Source organism: Nycticebus coucang, chromosome 14 (genome assembly GCF_027406575.1).
Source record: "Nycticebus coucang isolate mNycCou1 chromosome 14, mNycCou1.pri, whole genome shotgun sequence".
Lineage (NCBI taxonomy): Eukaryota > Metazoa > Chordata > Mammalia > Primates > Lorisidae > Nycticebus > Nycticebus coucang.
In genome coordinates, this window is record NC_069793.1 from 52,000,825 (window position 1) to 52,020,687 (window position 19,863).

The following is a 19,863-nucleotide window of genomic DNA, read 5'->3' on the forward strand; positions in this document are numbered from 1 at the left end:
TACCAATTTGTTTTGATCACTTTTGATTTATAGTGCAGGTCTGGTAGCGTGATTCCTCCTGCTTTGTTTTTATTGCTGAGTAATGTTTGGCTATTCGAGGTTTTTTCTGATTCCATATAAAACGAAGTATTATTTTTTCAAGATCTTTAAAATATGTCAATGGAGCTTTAATAGGAATTGCATTAAAATTATATATTGCTTTGGGTAGTATAGACATTTTAACAATGTTGATTCTTCCCAGCCATGAGCATGGTATGTTTTTCCATCTGTTAACATCTTTAGCTATTTCTTTCTTAAAGTTTCATAGCTCTCTTTGTAGAGATCTTTCACGTCCTTTGTTAGATAATGTCCCAAATATGTCATCTTCTTTGGCACTACTGTGAAAGGAATAGAGTCCTTGACTGTTTGTTCGGCTTGGCTATTGTTGGTATATATAAAGGCTACAGATTTATGGGTGTTGATTTTGTAGCCTGAGACATTGCTGTATTCCTTGATCACTTCTAAAAGTTTTGTAGTAGAATCCCTAGTGTTTTCCAGATATAAGATCATGTCATCTGCGAAAAGTGAAAGTTTGATCTCTTCTGACCCTATGTGGATACCCTTGATCGTCTTTTCTTCCCTAATTGCAATGGCTAAAACTTCCATTACAATGTTAAAGAGCAATGGAGACAATGGGCAACCTTACCTGGTTCCTGATCTAAGTGGAAGTGATTTCAATTGAACTCCATTCAATACGATATTGGCTGTGGGTTTGCTGTAGATGGCCTCTACTAGTTTAAGAAATGTTCCTTCTATACCAATTTTCTTAAGTGTTCTGATCATGAAGGGATGCTGGATATTATCAAAAGCTTTTTCTGTGTCAATTGAGAGACAATCATATGGTCTTTATATTTTATTTTGTTTATGTACTGAATTACATTTATAGATTTACGTATATTGAACCAGCCTTGAGACCCTGGGATAAATCCCACTTGGTCATGGTGTATATGGTATTTTGGATGTGTTGTTGGATTCTGTTTGTTAGGATCTTATTGAGTATTTTTGCATCAATATTCATTAGTGATATTGGTCTATAATTTTTTTTTGTTGTTGGGTCTTTCCCTGGTTTAGAGATTAAGGTGATGCTTGCTTCGTAGAATGTGTTGTGTAATATTCCTTCTTTTTCTATATTTTGGAAGAGGTTTAGTAATATAGGTACTAGTTCTTCTTTAAAGGTTTGGTAGAATTCTGACATAAAGCCATCTGGACCTGGGCTTTTCTTTTCAAGGAGATTTTGTATAGTTGATGCAAGTTCAGAACTTGATATAGGCCTGTTCAACATTTCCACTTCTTTCTGGCTAAGTCTTGGTAGGTGGCGTACTTCCAAGTATTGGTTGATTTCTTTCAGATTTTCATATTTCTGAGAGTAAAGTTTCTTGTAATATTCGTTAAGGATTTGAATTTCTGAGGGGTCTGTTGCTATTTCATCTTTACCATTTCTGATTGATGAAATTAGAGATTTTACTCTTTTTTTTTCCTGGTTAGTTTGGCCAAAGGTTTATCTGTTTTATTGACCTTTTCAAAAACCAACTTTTGCGGGCGGCATCTGTGGCTCAAAGGAGTAAGATGCCAGCCCCATATGCTAGAGGTGGTGGGTTCAAACCCAGCCCTGCCAAAATCTCCAAAAACAAAAGCAAACAAAAAACTCCCTCAAAAACCAACTTTTGGATTTATTGATCTATTGTATAATCCTTTTGTTTTCAATTTCATTTAATTCTGCTCTGATTTTGGCTATTTCTTTTCTTCTGCTGGGTTTGGGGTTGGAATGTTCTTCCTTCTCCAGTTGCTTGAGATGTCCCATTAAGTTATTAACTTCCTCTCTTTCCGTTTTTTTCAGGAAGGCTTGCAGTGCTATAAATTTCCCTCTTAGGACTGCTTTTGCAGTATCCCAGAGGTTCTGCTAATTTGTGTCTTCATTGTTGTTTTGTTCCAAAAATTTGGTGATTTCCTTCTTAATCTCCTCTATAACCCATCTGTCCTTCAGTATAAGGTTGCTTAGCTTCCATGTTTTTGTATGGGTATGCAGATTACTGTTGTTATTAAGTTCAACTTTTATTCCATGATGGTCTGAGAAGATGCAAGGAATAATTTCTATTTTTTAAAATTTGCTGAGGTTAGATTTGTGGCCTAGGATGTGGTCGATTTTGGAGTATGTTCCATGGGCTGATGAGAAAAATGTGTATTCAGTTTTGTTGGGATGAAATGTTCTGTAGATGTCTGTTAAGTCCAGATGTTGAATGGTTAAGTTTAAGTCTAAGATTTCTTTGCTTAGCTTCTTTTTGGAGGATCTATCCAGCACTGCTAAAGGGGTGTTAAAATCTCCAACTACTATGGAACTGGAGGAAATCAAGTTGCTCATGTCTGTTAGAGTTTATCTTATAAAGTGAGGTGCGTTGTGGTTGGGTGCATAAATATTAATAATTGAAATCTCATCATATTGAGCATTACCTTTAACAAATATGAAGTGTCCCTCCTTATTCTTCCTTATTTTGGTTGGTTTAAATCCTATTGCATCTGTGAATAGGATTTCAATGCCTGCTTTTTTCTGCTTTCCATTTTCCTGGAGTATACACGACCATCCCTTCACCTTAAGTTTACATTTGTCTTTTTTTTTTTTGAAGAAACATTTTTATTTATTTATTTATTTTTTTAAAGTTAAGTCATAGCTGTGTATATATTTGTCTTTTAATGTTAGGTGAGATTCTTGTCTGCAGCAGATATCTGGCTTGAGTTTTCATATCCAGTCAGCCTACCTGTGCTTCTTTAGAGGACAGTTTAAACCATTCACATTGATTGAGAATATTGATAAGCCTTTCGAGAGTCCAGTGGACATTTTTAATCCTTTTGCAACTGTGGAAGTTGGAATTTGAACAAAATTTTCTGGGTGGGTTTACTTTGTGGTGGAGGATTATGCTGGTCTTTATGGAGGACAGGTCTGAGAATATCCTGGAGAGCTAGTTTAGTTATGCCAAATTTCTTCAACATGTGAATGTCATTAAAGTATTTAATTTCTCCATCATATATGAAACTCAGTTTAGCTGGGTACAGGATCCTGAATTGAAAGTTATTTTGTTTTAGGAGACTAAAAGTCGATGACCATCCTCTTACAGCTTGAAAGGTTTCAGCAGTGAGATCTGCAGTTATTCCAATATTCTTCCCCTTGTAGGTGATGGTTTTCTTTCGTCTGGCTGCTTTCAGAATTTTCTCCTTCATATTAACTTTAGTGAAATTGATTATGATGTGTCTGGGGGATGTGTTATTCGGGTTGAGTCGTGCTGGAGTTCTAAAACTGTCAGCTGTCTGAAATTCAGAATCTCTTGCCATGTCTGGAAAGTTCTCTTTCATAATCTCATGGAGAAGAGACGCTGTGCCTTGTGAAGCCACTTCATTGCTTTTGGGGATCCCTATAAGATGAATATTGGTTTTCTTCGAATTATCCCAGAGCTCTTTGAGAGAGTGATCTGTTTTTACCCTCCATTTCTCTTCCTCTTTGAGAGTTTGGGAGCGTTCGAAAACTTTGTCTTCAATGTCACAAATCTTTTCTTCTGCTTGTTCCATTCTGTTACTGAGGGATTCTACTGTGTTTCTCAGATCTTTGGGGCTGCAACTTGTTGTGTCAGTGTGTCAAAATCTTTGGTCATTTGGTCTTTGAATTCTTGAGACATCTTTTGGGTTACTGCTTGGAATTCTAATTAGATCTTATTTGCTATCCAGATTCTGAATTCGATTTCTGACATTTCAGCTATTTGTTTGTGCATGGGATCTTGTGCTGTGTCTGCCCCATTGTTCCTTGGGGGAGTTGATCTGCTCCGATTATTCATATTCCCAGAGTTTTTCCTTTGATTTCGTCTCATGATTGTTTTTCACTGTTTCCTCTGACCATCCTCAGAGTTGGGGTGGTGTCTCTCCGAGATTAGACCTGGGGGGATCACTCTATTTTTGGTGGATCTTTGTAGGGAGTGACCCTGTGTAGCTCTTATGGGGCTGCCCCAGCCAGGGAGTTCTGGTTGTGGAAGCAGGTCAGTTGTGTGACACCCCTGGATCCAGCAAGAGTGCAGGGGGTGGTGCACATGGTTCTGGGAGTGCCTGGCACCCAGTGACTTTGGCACAGAGGGCCCAAGGCTCCAGCAGTCTTTGGTTGGCCAGGAGAAGGGCTCCACACGGAGGCAGGGAGGGCTCCGGAGGTCACGTGGCTACCAGAGTCCCTGGCTAGACGAGCAGGCTGGTGTGGAGGCAGAGAGGGTACAGGAAGGAGGACACGGGGATGCACGGCTCCCAGAGTTCCTCATCAGGGCGTGGCAAGGCCCAGCAGGCAGGGTAGTGGGTCCCAGCACAGCTCTTACCGAGGTCCGGGAGGGCGCAGCTCTTACGGAGGTCTGGGAGGGTGCTGATCGCGGGTCCCGGCGCAGCTCTTCCGGAGGTCCGGGAGGGTCCCGGTGCAGCTCTTACCAGGGTCCGGGAGGGTGCCAATCGCAGATGGCAGAGCAGCTCTTCTGGAGGTCCGGGAGGGTGCCGATCACGGGTCCCTGTGCAGCTCTTCTGCAGGTGGGAGGGTGCCAATCCTGGTATAATTTTTCTGGAGGCAATTTCACATTATGTAATTTGATCTAAAATTTGTACATACCCTACACTACCACTTCTAGGCATTTATCCTAAAGAAGTAATTATGACTACAAGCAGAGAGAACTCAGTAAGCCATATTGATATTAGTGGGTAAATGAAAAATAAATCTAAAAATCCACTATTGGTTAAATAAATTATAATAGATCCATAAATGTTTATATGAGACTGTTTGATGATTTACGATGGTATATACCTTCCAAACAACATCAACAGGTTGATCTCATTTTTGTAAAAGAAAGTTATATACAGAAAGCATTACATATTAATACTATTATTTATTGCTCCCCCATCCCCCTGACATGACTTGAAGAACACACCGCAGTGTTCACAGTGCCTATCTCCAGGTAGGCCCCTTATGTGTGTGGGCTTAGTACACAGACTCCGCAGCTGAACTTTCCAGGTCTGACTCCTGGCTCCCCCATTCATCCCCTGTGTGATTCGGACAGTGACACTCCTTTCACAAATATTATTGTGCTCGGTATGTGCCAGACATTCTTCTTGGTTCTGGGGAGACAGCAGTGAAATGACAAAAATCCCTGCCCCCATGAAGCTTATGTTCATAGTTTAACCTCTCTATGCCTCAATTTTTCCACCTGTAAAATGGGAACAATAGAATTTCAACTTCAGATGATTGATGTTTACAAGGATTAAAATATGTAAAACATTTAAAATATGTAAAAACATATTAAAATATGTAAAACAATAAGCACATAAATATTATAGATGTTAATATTTAAATCTTTTATTTGTATTTTCTTCATTAATGAAAATAATTGTTATGAAGTAGGAAAAAAAAAAAAAAGAGAACTTCCTGAAGCCCCAGATTAAGGGCCCTGGTAACTCAGCAGCCTGTCCCTGCCACCCTTACCCTGAGCAGAGTGATGATGCAATGTTCTCAGATTTACATCGGGGAGAAAACCTGAGAGGAGAGGAGAGGAGAGGAGAGGAGAGAGAGCTTCCCCCTGGAGTTGTGCCTGCCACATTCCTTATGGAACCAACCACTGCCTCTCGTAAACAAACCCAGCTCTTCTTAAAGCCCCAAGGCATCAGAGGGAACTAGCTACTGAGATAATTATTCCCTCTGATTTAGTAATCCTCAGTTCTGGAAATCTCTCTAAAGGGAATAATTCAAGAGAAGCAAAAAGAAGCACAAGCTAAGACAAATTGGTGCTATCTGTCACTAGCAATGTGCTGGGAAACGTCCTAAAAGGACCAATGTCAGCCTAGGATTGGACTTCCCTATGGGATATAAAAGCATCTGTCAAAAATTATAGCTGTGAGGACCATAAGGGCATACAGAAAATATGTGTGATGATGTTAAGAGAAAAATAACAAAACACAATATTGTCCACGACTTGACCAAGCAAATCTGTGCATTCATTTGACCAGTTATGGGCAAAAAAATGAAAACAGATTAGAATAGTAATAACGGTGATTATGTTTCGCATACATATTTCTCTACAAGAAATTAAAGTAAGCATGAACCAAACAAGTCATTCAAAGCCTCTGAAGACAGTGTTCTTGATGTGGCTTTAAAAATTGCGTCCTGCTATCCTAGCCTTTCCTCAATGGGGTGTCATAATAAGTTAAATGATGTTGGTTGTGGGTTTTTTTGGAGGGGTACAAGGAGATGGTCTATGTTCAAAGGAGTAGGAAATAGGATCGAACAAAACTAAGCAGAGGTCTTCATGCTTATGACTAGAGTGGATTTCTAAAATGCATGCACATTTCCCAACGTGATAAGCAACCCCTCTTTAAGTCTCCCTTACTGAACACCAGCAGCATCGCTGGAACATGAGGAAACAGAACCCCTCTCCAAGACAGTGTCAAGGGCCCAGAGCCACGGCCTCTCCTCCTCCTGCTATCAGGCACCTCCCTCTGTGGGCAGAGAATGCCTTGTGCCCAGTGCCCTGCTGCTGTGCAGAGTAGCTTGGCATGCTGTGTGAGCACAGGTGTAATTATGCTGAAGGAGGTGCTGGGTGTCTTGGCCCAATGTCAGATGTTAGCAACCCACTGAAGAGATTGTAACTGCCAGCTACCAGGATTCCTTTTTCTTTCCTAAGTTTGAAAGGTGCTTTTGGGTGGGGAGTTGTGCAGTTTAAGTTGTCTATGTTGGATACAAGGTAATAAATACTCTTTATTACTTCAAGGCAAAACACAGCCTCATCAGTTTATTAATCTAAATTCATATTTTTTACCTATTAAAAAGAACAGAACAACTCTGGAATCCAGTGATAGGAGTCTCCTAATCCAATGATTTGATGTTGATTTTTGATATGGATCCATGAAGTGCGTATTAGACAACAGGCTCTCAAGGGAGCAAATCAACTCATGGTTTCCAAATGGGTGTGTGTGAAAAGTAGGCATGGGCCTTTTTTTATGCTCATCAGCTGTTGTTAGTGTTTGTGTATTTAATGTGTGATCCCGAGACAACCCTTCTTCCAATGGGCGGCAGAAAAGAAAAAGGGCTGAACACCCCTGGCTGATGATTGAGCTATACTAGCTGTGAAAACCCAAATTTAAAAATCCTGTTCCAGTGCCTGCAATCTCAGCTGTGTCTTTGCTCCTCCAGGAAATGAAAGGCATGTGGAAAGTATAGGCTTTGGAACAGATAGAGCAGAGTCCTCCTTCCCTGGTTCTTAACTGCCTGAACATGGGGACTTCAGCTTCCCAAAGCCTTGACTTGCTGGAGACAAAAGCTTTCTCAAAAGGTTGTGCTGGGTCTCCAAAGTATGACAGTTCAGTGAAAATGAGTTTCCTTGCCCTCTTAACCTTACACTAAGTTTCTGTGGAAAGGTTCTTCTAAGAAAAGAGACCCTGAATTTTGAAGCTTTGTTATCTTTCTCTAAGGGTTTAGGTATGTTAAGTTTCTTTTTAAGAAGGGGAGGCAGCATCTCCCTCAAGGATAAATGAGTTTGAAACTTCCCGGGGCCTGCCAGCTTATGATGGCTTCTTGGGGAGGCCACATGGTGGGGACAGCCGGTGTTGTTTAATAGTGCCGTTTTCCTTTGTACAACTCACAGTCCACGTTCCACTTGATGCTCCTGGGAGGAAGTTTCAGGGTTTCATTAATCTTCTCCAGGACAGTCTGCAGTTTTTGCTTCTGAGCAATCTCTGACTGGGTGACCTCAGCAACATTCAGCTTCTCACTCTCAAGCTTCTCTGGGGTGAGAAGGGAAAAGGGAACAGCTGTTATCTTGGGCCGCAGACAACCCTAACTCACTTATTCACGCATCCATTCACTCGTGCACCTGCACGCCCACGCCCACCAAATGCATGCTGAGCACCCCTTGGGGAGGCACACTGCCGTCCCCTCCTCGCCTGATGGCGAGCGAGTGCTGTGAGAGCCTTGCGATCCTGTCTAGAATCCCCCTATTTTAAGATCCCAGGGGCATTTAAGCTCACCTGTCACGTTGGAACTCTTTTTCCATCACTCTGGGTCTTTTTCCTTGTTTTCAATTCTGCCTCTTTACGGATATCTCTGTGCCCTGCTTGGAAAGACTCAGTAGAGTCAGTCCAGACCTTATTCAAGGCGTTTTGTGCTTTCCTGTAGTACTGTCTGGATCACTCCCAGTCATAGTTATCTGTTTTAAGTATTTATCTTCTTTCTTTTTAAACCCATTTGGAAAGTCATTTATTTAATGTGTCATGTTTTATCAATTCTAAGGCACATATTTTCCACATTTTAACATTCTTAAGATCAGGTTGTGTCTTATGGTCTCCTGCAACAGCTGCCAGCCAGGGGGCAGATGTAAGAGTTATCACTGTCTCCATGAGGGTGAACTTGGTCATAGCTCTCAGTAAGACGATCACGTCTGTGTCTCAGTATAAGAACACCTTCAAAAAGGATCAAATAAAAATTCTAAGCAATAAGAAGTTTTAGGGACTTTCTCTTAAGTATCAGATTATAGCTTAACTGAAGTGGTTTTTCTGAGTAGCATTTATATAATGGTGTGCTTTAAAATCAATGGTTCTGGGTCACAGAGAAGATGAGCCTGACTCCCAGACAAGGATGACATGCCAACCCGTAAAGTGTTCCATATAAAAAAATAAATCAGTGGTTCCAAACACTTAAAAGTACAAAACAGTCTAATCATTTTATTAATCTACATTCATATTTTCACCTATTATAAAGAATAAAACTACCTTCAACTCTTTAATAGAAAATATGTTGGCTACCACTGGAATTCACCTAAACTGCTCCCTATAAAATCATTCATGATTGATAGAACCGACACTCTGAAACATGTTTAAAATGTACTTTCTAGGCCGGGTGCCGTGGCTCACACCTGTATGTAATCCTAGCACTCCGGGAGGCCGGGGTAGGTAGATTGCCTGAGCTCAGGGGTTCAAGACCAGCCTGAGCAAGCGCAAGACCCCATGTCTACTAAAAATAGAAAAACTAGCCAGATGTTGCAGCAGGTGCCTGTAGTCTCAGCTACTTGGGAGGCTGAGGCAAGAGGATTGCTAGAGCCCAGAGTTTGAAGTTCCTGTGAGCTATGATACCATGGCACTCTATCCAGGGTGACAGAGTGAGACTGTCTCAAAAATAAATAAATAAAAAGTCCTTTCTCCTAAACCTCAAAGCACTCAAGCTAGACCTCCCATTTGATCCTGCAATCCCATTACTGGGCATCTACCCAGAAGGAAAGAAATCCTTTTATCATATGGACACTTGTACTAGACTGTTTATTGCAGCTCAATTTACAATCGCCAAAATGTGGAAACAGCCTAAATGCCCACCAACCCAGGAATGGATTAACAAGCTGTGGTATATGTATACCATGGAATACTATTCAGCCATTAAAAAAAAAATGGAGACTTTACATCCTTGGTATTAACCTGGATGGATGTGGAAGACATTATTCTTAGTAAAGCATCACAAGAATGGAGAAGCATGAATCCTATGTACTCAATTTTGATATGAGGACAATTAATGACAATTATGGTTATGGGGGGGAACAGAAAGAGGGAAGGAGGGAGGTGGGTGGGGCCTCGGTGTGTGTCACACTTTATGGGGGCAAGACACGATTGCAAGAGGGACTTTACCTAACAATTGCAATCAGTGTAACCTGGCTTATTGTACCCTCAATGAATCCCCAACAATAAAAAAAAAAAAAGTCCTTTCTCCTTATTTTAATTTTACAAATTAAATTTTACTATGCATCAATAGTTATGCTAGTGCTTATATTATTTTTAAGTAACTATAGCTTATCTGAGTCTTTGAAAATGAGGTTGCCCACTAGAGAATTTCTACAGGTTCTGTGGATTTATAAATTCTCTCAAGCAGCCTGGTAGTGTGATCTCAAGCTATTCTTATCTATGATGGACTGAAATGTTATCATTTTCTTTTCTTTAGTTGCTTTATGCTATTATTCTTTATCATTAAAGTTCAGGGATTTAACAAGTATTTATCTAAATGTCTTCCTCTTGAATGTGAAACCTTGAAGAAACCCTCTGTGCCTTTTCCATTTTTAGGCTGAATTCTTACATTGGATCCTCTCCTACTAGAGAAATGACAAGTTATTTTCTTTTTCCCCCCATTATACTTTGGGTGGATGTAATTGTCTCTGTAGGATTAAGTTTTTTTCATCTTACATTGCAACTACAAGCACTGGCTAGAGGCTGCCTAAAATGCTAGGTTAAGAAATTTCTGGTCTTGTCTTGGTTCAAAAGAAACAATTGCAGGGACAGATTAATGATGATTGTCTTGGGAGTGGGCTGGGTAGGTGGGGGAGGAGCCACTTATCTGCTAGCCTTGTAGTTTTACATCATTGTCAACAAACGTTCATATTTTATAATCTGCTGGCATTGAACTTAGACTGAATAGCTTAGGCCTCTCAGTCTGTGTTCTAGGTCAATAATTTTTTTTGTACTGTTGTCCATTGTTCTGGTTTTTTAACAATTGGTGTGACATAAGAAAAATACATTTGGTCTCCCTACCTACCCCAACCCCTTCTTCATACAGAGCTTCTAAAACCATTGTAAGGATGATAGGAACAATTTTTATTATAATATTTAGTCTTTATTCTCAGTTCCTCAAAGAGCTCTAGAGTAATAAAGGTGATAGAAGAGCATTTTTTGTTATTCTTAAGAAGCTGCTTTCACTGCCTGCACCTAAGTTTATGTTAATGAGGCAACTTTGGGAAGGCCCCTAAAGATGGGGGAGCTGGTTGCTAGGGGAACCAACCAATTGATTACAGGGTAGGAAATTTCAGCCTCTATCCCCCACCTATAGGTAGGAAAGAGAGGCTGAAGGTTTAGTGGCAATGGCCAACAATTTAATCAATAATGTTTACCTAATGATACCTCCATTAAAAGCTTTGACCATGGGGCTTCTGAGAGCTTGCTGGTTGATGCACACATGGAGAGAGTGGAGAAGCTCTGTGCCAGTTCCTGCCCTATCCATCTCTTCCATTTTGGCTTTTCCTTAGTTTTATCTTTTGCAATACACTGGTAAACGTAAGTACCTTCCTGAATTCCATGTGTCATTCTGGCAAATGATTGCATCTAAGGAGTCAAGGAAATCAGAACTGCAGGAGGCCTAAACTTGGGGTCACCATCTGAAGTGGGGACAGCTTTGTGACATTGAGCCCTTCATCCAAGTGGGGGCTGGACTAACTTTGGATAGTGTCAGAATTAAACTGCAGGACTCCTGGTTGGTGTCTGCAGAAAATTAAGGAATATATTTGGTCTCAGGAGTGTTGGGAATAAAACAAACATGATTTTCCTTTACTGGATTTTACACCTTACCTACTGGAGCACTCATTGTTTTTCTGTTTCTAATATTTTTAACTTGTCTATGACACTAAAATTGTGATACATTCTTCCTAAAATTAAAATACGTTCCCGCCCTACTTTTTAGCATCTAGCCTTTCTTTTTTAGAAGAGTTTTTATGGCTTCCTTCTGCAATACAAAGTTTTTAGAAAATATAATTCTGCTTTACTTCTTTCCACTTTAGTCATCATACTCTGGGTTTATCTTCTTGTTTTTAATTTTTCTTGTTAGATACTTTATTTTAAGCATGGATATTGGTATTAAGTGGATTTGCATACAGAATGTATCTTGAAGTAATCCTTATTAACACACATGGCATGTTCCTTGTCTTTTACTCCCTTTTAATAAAAAGAGATTATAGTGTATACATTTTTTGCTAGTGGCTTTTTCCCACTCAAACATATCTCTTATGTATCTTCTTAGGCCAATATATACAGATATAATTCATTCTTTTCTTTAAAAATTGCACAGTATATTAGAGAACTTATAACTTACTCAACCATGCTCTTGGATTCTCTATTTGTAATACAGTTACAACCACCATTCTGTGAGTTGGTGTGTGTGTGTGTGTATTATTAACTGATACTGCTGGTAAAAATAAAAGCTATTGCCTTACAGACTTTTTTCTTGTATACGGTTATTTTACCAACTCCTCTTCTTAGTTCTATTGTTTATTTGAGTCTTTGGCATTCTCTGAGAATGCAAGTAAGATGAAACACTTATCTCTATTTTGCAAGCATCTGTCACTTATTTCAATTTTGTTTCATTTTAAAGTAAAGTATTTGAGAACTCTTCTATTCCTAACCCTTTATTTTTAAGGTAGTCAGCCCTCAAAATTTAAGGAGGCCCACTCAAATATTCCTATAGCTGAAAGTAATTTTACTCAATGTTACCAAGAATTTAATTTCTTTTTCAAGACTCCCAGTTTTCGTCTTTTGTTCTTTGTTGTGCTAATTTCAGCTAGCTCTATGAAAATTTTCTATTGCTATAGTTTTCTTCTTCCAGGAAACCATTTCTTTCATTTCCATAGTTACACAAATTGTTCATAATTAGCTTAACTTTTTGTAAGTATTAGGCACGATTTTGAAATAGATAGGATGTGATTTAGAAAATTTTCTCAGGTGGATTATTTTGTGAATCTTTCGGTTGTTTTTGTAGTTAGCATCCAAATGTGCTTTTGGGGGAATTATTTTTAGGAGACAAGGAAATAGTATTCAAAAAAAAAAATAAAGTAGAAAGACAAGGTAGAATAAACTCAATTTACTCTGATAGTGGGAGAACTAAAAAGTCACGCTATATTAAGGTAACCACCTTTCAAAGAATTAGAATATGCAGAATACTCTTTTGAGTATGATTCCTGAGTTATTTAAAGAGTATTTTTGTTCCTAAATGTATGAGGAGAATTAATATTTTTTAGAAAAATTATATCATGATTGCAATCAGAGTAACCTGGCTTATTGTACCCTCAATGAATCCCCAACAATAAAAAAAAAAAAAAAAAAAGAAAAATTATATCATGGCGAATGTGGTCTATATGCTAATTCATTGCAATGTGCTTTATGGACATAGCCAAGTTTTAAGTGTTCTATGTGCAGTTGAAAAGAATAAGAATTTTTCAGTTTGGGAGTGTATTATATGTATTATATTCTATGTTCAGTTACAGCTGGTTAATTGTACTATCCAAATATTCTCCATTTTATGAACTTTTTTGCTTAATATGTCATTAACAGAAGTATGTTATAAATCTACCATGCTAATAGATTTGTCGAGTTCTTCTTGAACTAATGATTGTCATTTAAAATTTTTATATATTTGATAAATGTTTACAATTTCTATATTTTCCTAGTGATTTTAATTTTTATTAATATATAGCAACTCTCTATAGTAATGCCTTTTGCCTGAAAGTCTAATTTATATGATATAAAAAGTAGCTAGCTCATTTTTTTCTTTTTATTTATTTTTTCTAGCTCATTCTTCTAATTAGCTAGATTTTGTTTTTTAAATGAATAATGTAAATTTACATTGATTGGATTTATCAAAATACTTGGATTCACTTCTTTCAACTTACTTTGAACTTACTATTTATTCTGCTTTTCTGATTCTCTCTGCCCTTCTTCCATCTTTGCCTTCTCATGGATTAAGGTTTTTATTCTTTCTCATTTCATTTTCTCCCCATTGTTAGTGGAGAGGTTATACACTCTGTTTCTATTATATCCTATTCACCATAGAAAATTTATCATGCATATTTAACTTAATAAAGTCTTAAGTTAATTAGTACCTTTACCCATGTACTAAAAAACATGAAGATCTCAGCACACCTTGACCCCAATCACATACTTTCTGACTTATGTGCTATAGTTATCTAGGATTCTGATTCTATATTAATTTTTCAAATTCACAAATTAGACATTATTGTGATTGTTTTATATTCATTTAATTACAGCTTTGATCTACCCACCATGATCTTTGCTCACAATTGTTCACTGTATTTTGGATCTTTCTTTTGCTTTCGTTTGTCTTCTTCCTCCTGTGTATTTAATAGACTTCCTTTACTGAGGGGTTAGTTGTTAATAAACTCTCTTGGTATATGCATGTTGAAAATGTATTTTTTTCTTGCTTTAAAAACTCATGTTTTTTTTTATGGGTATAAATTTATAATTTTTTTCAAGACTTTGAATATATCCTTTCAATATCTTTTGGCTTTTTTGTTCCTCTCTGCTTTTAATCTTTTGTTTGTCTTCTGTGTTTTTAGGTTCCACTAGAAAGTGAATAGGTACACTTCTCGCTATTTATCCTGTTAGGGATTTACTGAGCTTCCTGAATCTGAGCAATCATGTTTTTCATCAGTACTAGAAAATTCTCATCCATTCTATTTTTAAGTATTTACTATACTCCCTTCCATTTTCTTTTCCTTCTAGAATTCCAATTAACCATATGTTTTTAAATTTTATTTCTCATTTTCTACCCTCTTGTCCTCTCTACACTGGGTAATTTCTGACATGCAGTCTTCTAGTTCATTAATTCCTTCTTCATTTGTGTCTCATCCATTAAGGTTTCTAATTTCATTTTTACATATTTTTTCATTTACAGAGGTTTTATTTGCACTTATCCCTTCAGTTTTGACAGTTTCTTATTCTTTTAGCATTCTTTCAATAGTCTTTTAAAAAATTATTTTGGCATATAAAACATACTTATTTGATATCCTATAACTGAACAGTTTCTGACATTTATAGTATTTGTGGGATGCATTTATAGGTTGTTTCTGGTGATGATGCTATAGTGCCTTGCTACTTATGTCTTGGTTTATGATTTTGAGCTTGTATTTCTTTGAACTTTATCTCTGGGAGTTCTTTGTGGTCTGGGTGGTTATGAGTTAATTCTTTGTTAAAGGAAGGATATATATTTGCTTTTGCCTTGGGGGGACAATTTTTAACTAAATTTTCAACTTGGTTTAAAGCCACATTAAGTAGTATATGAATTCTACCCCTAAATCCATGTAGGTATAGACTTTTGATAACAAATGATCGGGGCTGATTTTTTCTTTTTTTGGTTCCATTCACATCCAACGCTGAGATAATTTATCCTTTCTGCCTCTCTCTATGGAACAAGATTGTTTAGTCTACTCACTGAAAGTGTTGCCCTTCTGAGACCATAGCTTTATTCAGGGCTCTCCTATCCAACCCTCTTTTTTTGCTCAGACTCTACCCAGGATTTGTCTTCTGACCCTGTATGCATGACCCCTTAAGTCTCAGGCTATCGGCTATTAGGAATTATAGGATATTAGGAATTAGCACTTATCTAAATAGATTTATACTACTTTGTTATTTTTGGAATCAGAAGAACTTCCCTGCCTTTCACACCAGTTTATCCATGCCACACAAAAATATGCTTTCAAAGGGTTATACAGATTCTTAGTGTTTTATACTGAGAAGAGCTGTCTATAATAATACCTATTTAATAATATAATACCTATTCAGCCTTAATGCCAAAAAAGAAAACCTACTATCTTATATTAACTAGAACCTCTAAAATATTTATAATAGTGGTAACAGACATTATTTCTGACTTGTCTCTAATATCGCATCTTTAATATTTCACTACTTAACATGTTTAGGTAGCTTCCTTTTCTTCCTATTTTACTTGGAGTGGCTGTGGAAATGTATCAAATACTATTTAACAAAAACATACTATTCATCATCTACTGATAGATTAATTCTGTACTGCGCCTGAAGTGCACACATGTACTCAGTCACTTTTTATAAGATTGATAACATATAAACATGGAGAAAATTCAAGCTGTGAAAATTTCCCCTGTCCATGGTAGTCCCAAGTTCCTTTGTCCCATTCCATGAGAAATTTATTATCATTATTATCAGAAATATTGCATACGTAACACAAGCATTGGATATGTCCCTTAAAACACACACAAACACACAGAGTGGCATACTGTGCACATGGTTCTGTACTAAGCTTTTTCCTACTGAGCAAGACATTTCAGAGAGCTTCTCTACTATTTATAGGCAAAAGAAAAATACAAAAAACTTTCATGTAACTTCTGAGATTTTTAGAGGTTCGAATGGAAAATTCCCCTTCCAGTTTAAAAATAGCAGTATATGTCATATTCAACAATCCTAACATCAATGACTATTCCAGCAGAAAGATGTAGAATTGTCTACAGTTCTACAGGAGAATAGCACTGTCCAACAGACTTTTCCGCTATGATGAAAATGTTCCTTTTAGAATTATCCAGTATGGTAGCCACCAGCCACATTTGGCTGTTGAGCACTTGAAATGTGCCTAGTGTGAGAAAATGCATTTTTAATTTCAGTTACTTTTAACAGCTATGTGTGGTTAGTGCTTACTGAATGGGACACTCAGCCATAGAGCTTTTATAAGTCAGCTTCCTGGCTTATGGAAGAGTGATCTGAGTGGCAGATATATGGTAGAATCAGGACTGGAACTCAGATCTCCTGGCTGTTTCTTCCTTCCTGTTCCAATTTCAGCACAGCTGCTACTTCAGCCCAAGCACTTTGGGCCATGGGAAAGTGACCCTTAAAAGCAATATGCTGCTGCTGCTCTTCCTGGGGTTCGTGTAGTCATCCCCATTCAACATCCATCATGTAGAGTCAGCCTACATCCCTACATTGTTAGATCCTTTTAAGTTTTTCCCATTCAGAGTGTCACTTCTCTCGCTTGACACCATCATCATCTCATGAAGAGATGCTTTGCTGGCATGCCTTCCACTGTCCCTAAGCACCCGACCACTGCTCCTATGTTATCTTCCCAAAGCCTCATTTCTGATCACATTGCTTTGCTCATAAGCCATCACTACTCACCACTGCCCCACTAATATGGTCTAAAACTCTTAGTTCATGGTCCTCTATAACGTGAGCATCATCTTTCTTTTTTTTTTTTTTTTAATAAACTTTGACTTTAGATGGTTTTTAGATTTATAAAAAAGTTACAAGCATAGTATAGATCAGTGGTTCTCAACCTTCCTAATGCTGCGACCCTTTAATATAGTTCCTCATGTTGTGCTGACCCCCAGCCATAAAATTATTTTCATTGCTACTTCATAACTGTAATTTTTCTACTGTTATGAATCATAATGTAACTATCTGATGTACAGGATATATTTAGGTGACCCCTGTGAAAGGATCATTTGACCCCCCAAAAGGGTCACGACCCACAGGTTGAGAACTGCTGGTATAGATAGTGCCTACATACCCTACAGTTTCCTCTACCGTCAACATCTTAAATCACTATAGTACATTTGTCATAGATAATTGTTTATGACACTGGCACACAACTGTTAGCTAAATTTCATACTTTATTCAGATTTCATGAGTTTTTCTCAATTGTCCAGAATACCACTTCTATTCTTTAAGTCTCCTTAGTTTTCTCTGTTCTGTTTTTTTTTTTTTTTGAGATAGAGTCTCACTTTCTTGCCCCCAGAAGTGTGCCATAGTGTCATAGCTCATAGCAACCTCAAACTCTTGGGCTTAAGTGATTCTCTTGTCTCAGCCTCTCAAGTAGCTGGGACTATAGGCACCTGCCACAGCGCCTGGCTATTTTTGTTGTTGTTGTTGCAGTTGTCGTTGTTGTTTTTAGCTGGTCCAGGCTGGTTTCAAACCCGCCAGCTTGGGTGTATGTGGCTGGCACCCTACCCACTGAGCTACGGGTGCTGCCCTCTCTGTTCTGTTTTTGAAACTTACCTTATTTTTTCATGACTTTGACAGTTTTGAGGAGTGCTAGTCAGGAGTGCTTAATTTTTCCTATGTTTTTCTCATGAGTAGACAGGGGTTATGGGTTTGGGGAGGAAGACCATGGAAGGTGAAGATCATGTTTCCCTACCTTATCCCCACTTCTAAACCCTAATCTTGGAAAGCCAGTCACTAAGTTCAGTCTACTTCAGTGGTGGAAAGTTAACTCCCACTTCCTTGAAGGAGCTATGTCTACATAAAGTCTCTGGAATTCTTTTGTAAGGAAGAATAGTCATTTCACTCCCTTTTATTTATTCAGATATTTATATCAGAATCAACTTAAGGATATTTATTTTAGGCTTTGGATTATAATACAATGCAAATTTTTTTTTTTTTTGGAGACAGAGTCTCAAGCTGTCACCCTGGGTAGAGTGCTCTGGCATCACAGCTCACAGCAACCTCAAACTCTTGGGCTTAAGTCAGTGGTTCTCAACCTTCCTAATGCTGTGAGCCTTTAATACAGTTTCTGTGGGTCGCAACCCACAGGTCGAAAACTGCTGGCTTAAGTGATTCTCTTGCCTCAGCCTCCCAAGTAGCTGGGACTACAGTTACCTGTCACAATGCCCAGCTATTTTTTTTTTGTTGTTGTTGCAGTTGTCATTGTTGTTTTAGCTGGCCCAGACTGGGTTCAAACTGCCAGCCTTGGTGTATATGGCCGGTGCCCTACCCACTTAGCTACGGATACCACCACAATGCAATTGTTATTCTTTTTTCTTTTTTTTCCTCCAATAATTCTAGTTTTGACCACAGGGAGCTTTTTCAGGTTGGTCCTGGACACTCTCACAGTGTGGCCCCATATATGTGTATTTTGTTTATTCTCAGTACTTATTTTTGGCTGATTCTATTCCCTGTTCTAGACTTAGGATTAGACCTAGTGCTTACTGAATGGGACACTCAGCCATCTCTCCAAAAAGTCCTGGTTTCATTGGCTAGAGAATGGCATCAGACACCATGAGCTGGGAGCTGGGTCTCGTTGTTGTCAGCCACACATCCCACTCAACCAACCCTGGTGGGCACCAACCCACTTGCTCCCTATCACTACACTATTCACCCTCCACTAACACCAAAACCGACTGGGGCTTCCTGGCAATGCCTCTGTCATGCAGACTAGAATATTCTTTTCTTTCATGCTTCTTCCATAGGCCCCATTCAAAATGCCCCTTCTCTGCTGAAACCATCCCCAAACTCCTACTTGATCGCTCACAGCCCTTTGTACTCCAGGCCATGAGCCAGCTGAAGACTGTAACCCAACATAGCAGTTAGCACACAGCAAATCAAATGGCTTTTGCTTAGGGGATACTATTTGACTAGATTAAGAGCAGAGTAAGATGCACCTTTTAGGGTTTACCAGAGAAAAAGAAAATTACACACACATACTCACACAACAAAACCTCCCTCTTATAGAACATTTTATGCTCACGGGGCCCCTCTTGGTCCAGGCTTACAGAAGATATCTTGTTTCAGTTATCTGTTATAGGGAAAACCAGAAGGAAGAGCCCTGTAACCTGTGACTCTCGTCCCTGAAAACAGGTCTGTTCTGTTCCTAGTACACGCACATGTTCAAAGATAAGGATCAGTTGAATAAAACATACCATAAGGAAACTCACATAGACATCCCAGATCCATAAACCTCAATAAGAAAACAAGCAGCAGAGGAAAAGAAAAAAAAAAAAAAAGCAGTTCATGTTCAAAAAAATGATGAATTATGCTGTTCAGGCATCTTCCGGGAATTACTAATCTCCTGTCTCTCTCACCCACTCATGTCTATTGCCTAGGTGTTAGGGATGGAAATATTACAGGGTGACCATGTACATGAACACACCTGTATAACTGAGATGTTGGGAACTGTATTCCAACTTTGGATGATTTTGTAACCTTCTTGTTGGTACCATGGGGTTAGAGTATGTTTTAGGAGGACTAAGAATGTTGGCTCCATCAATCACCCTGGAAGTAGCTAATAGTGGAAGAGAAATGGGGTGGGTCTTTGGCATGGGGAAGGGAGGAACTTCCCTCCCATTTTGGGGGTGGAAAACTTTTGCTCTGAGGTGTGAAAAGGGGCTGGAGCTGCTCCCATGAGAGACTGGGCTGGGTGCCATAAGGAGGCCAGAATGGGCAGCACCTGGTGTTTCCCTAGCAGCGACACTAATAGTGCAGAGAAAG

At 38.6% G+C, this 19,863-nt stretch overlaps 1 protein-coding gene across 1 annotated transcript in view; it reads right to left on the reverse strand.

The window, feature by feature from the left end:
* Window positions 1-19,863, reverse strand: part of PARVA (parvin alpha) — a 162,749-nt gene that overhangs the window by 26,770 nt on the left and 116,116 nt on the right. The window contains exon 5 of the mRNA XM_053561060.1: window positions 7,684-7,824. Coding sequence (XP_053417035.1) covers window positions 7,684-7,824 — 141 coding nt within the window. The remainder of the gene's footprint in view (window positions 1-7,683; window positions 7,825-19,863) is intronic.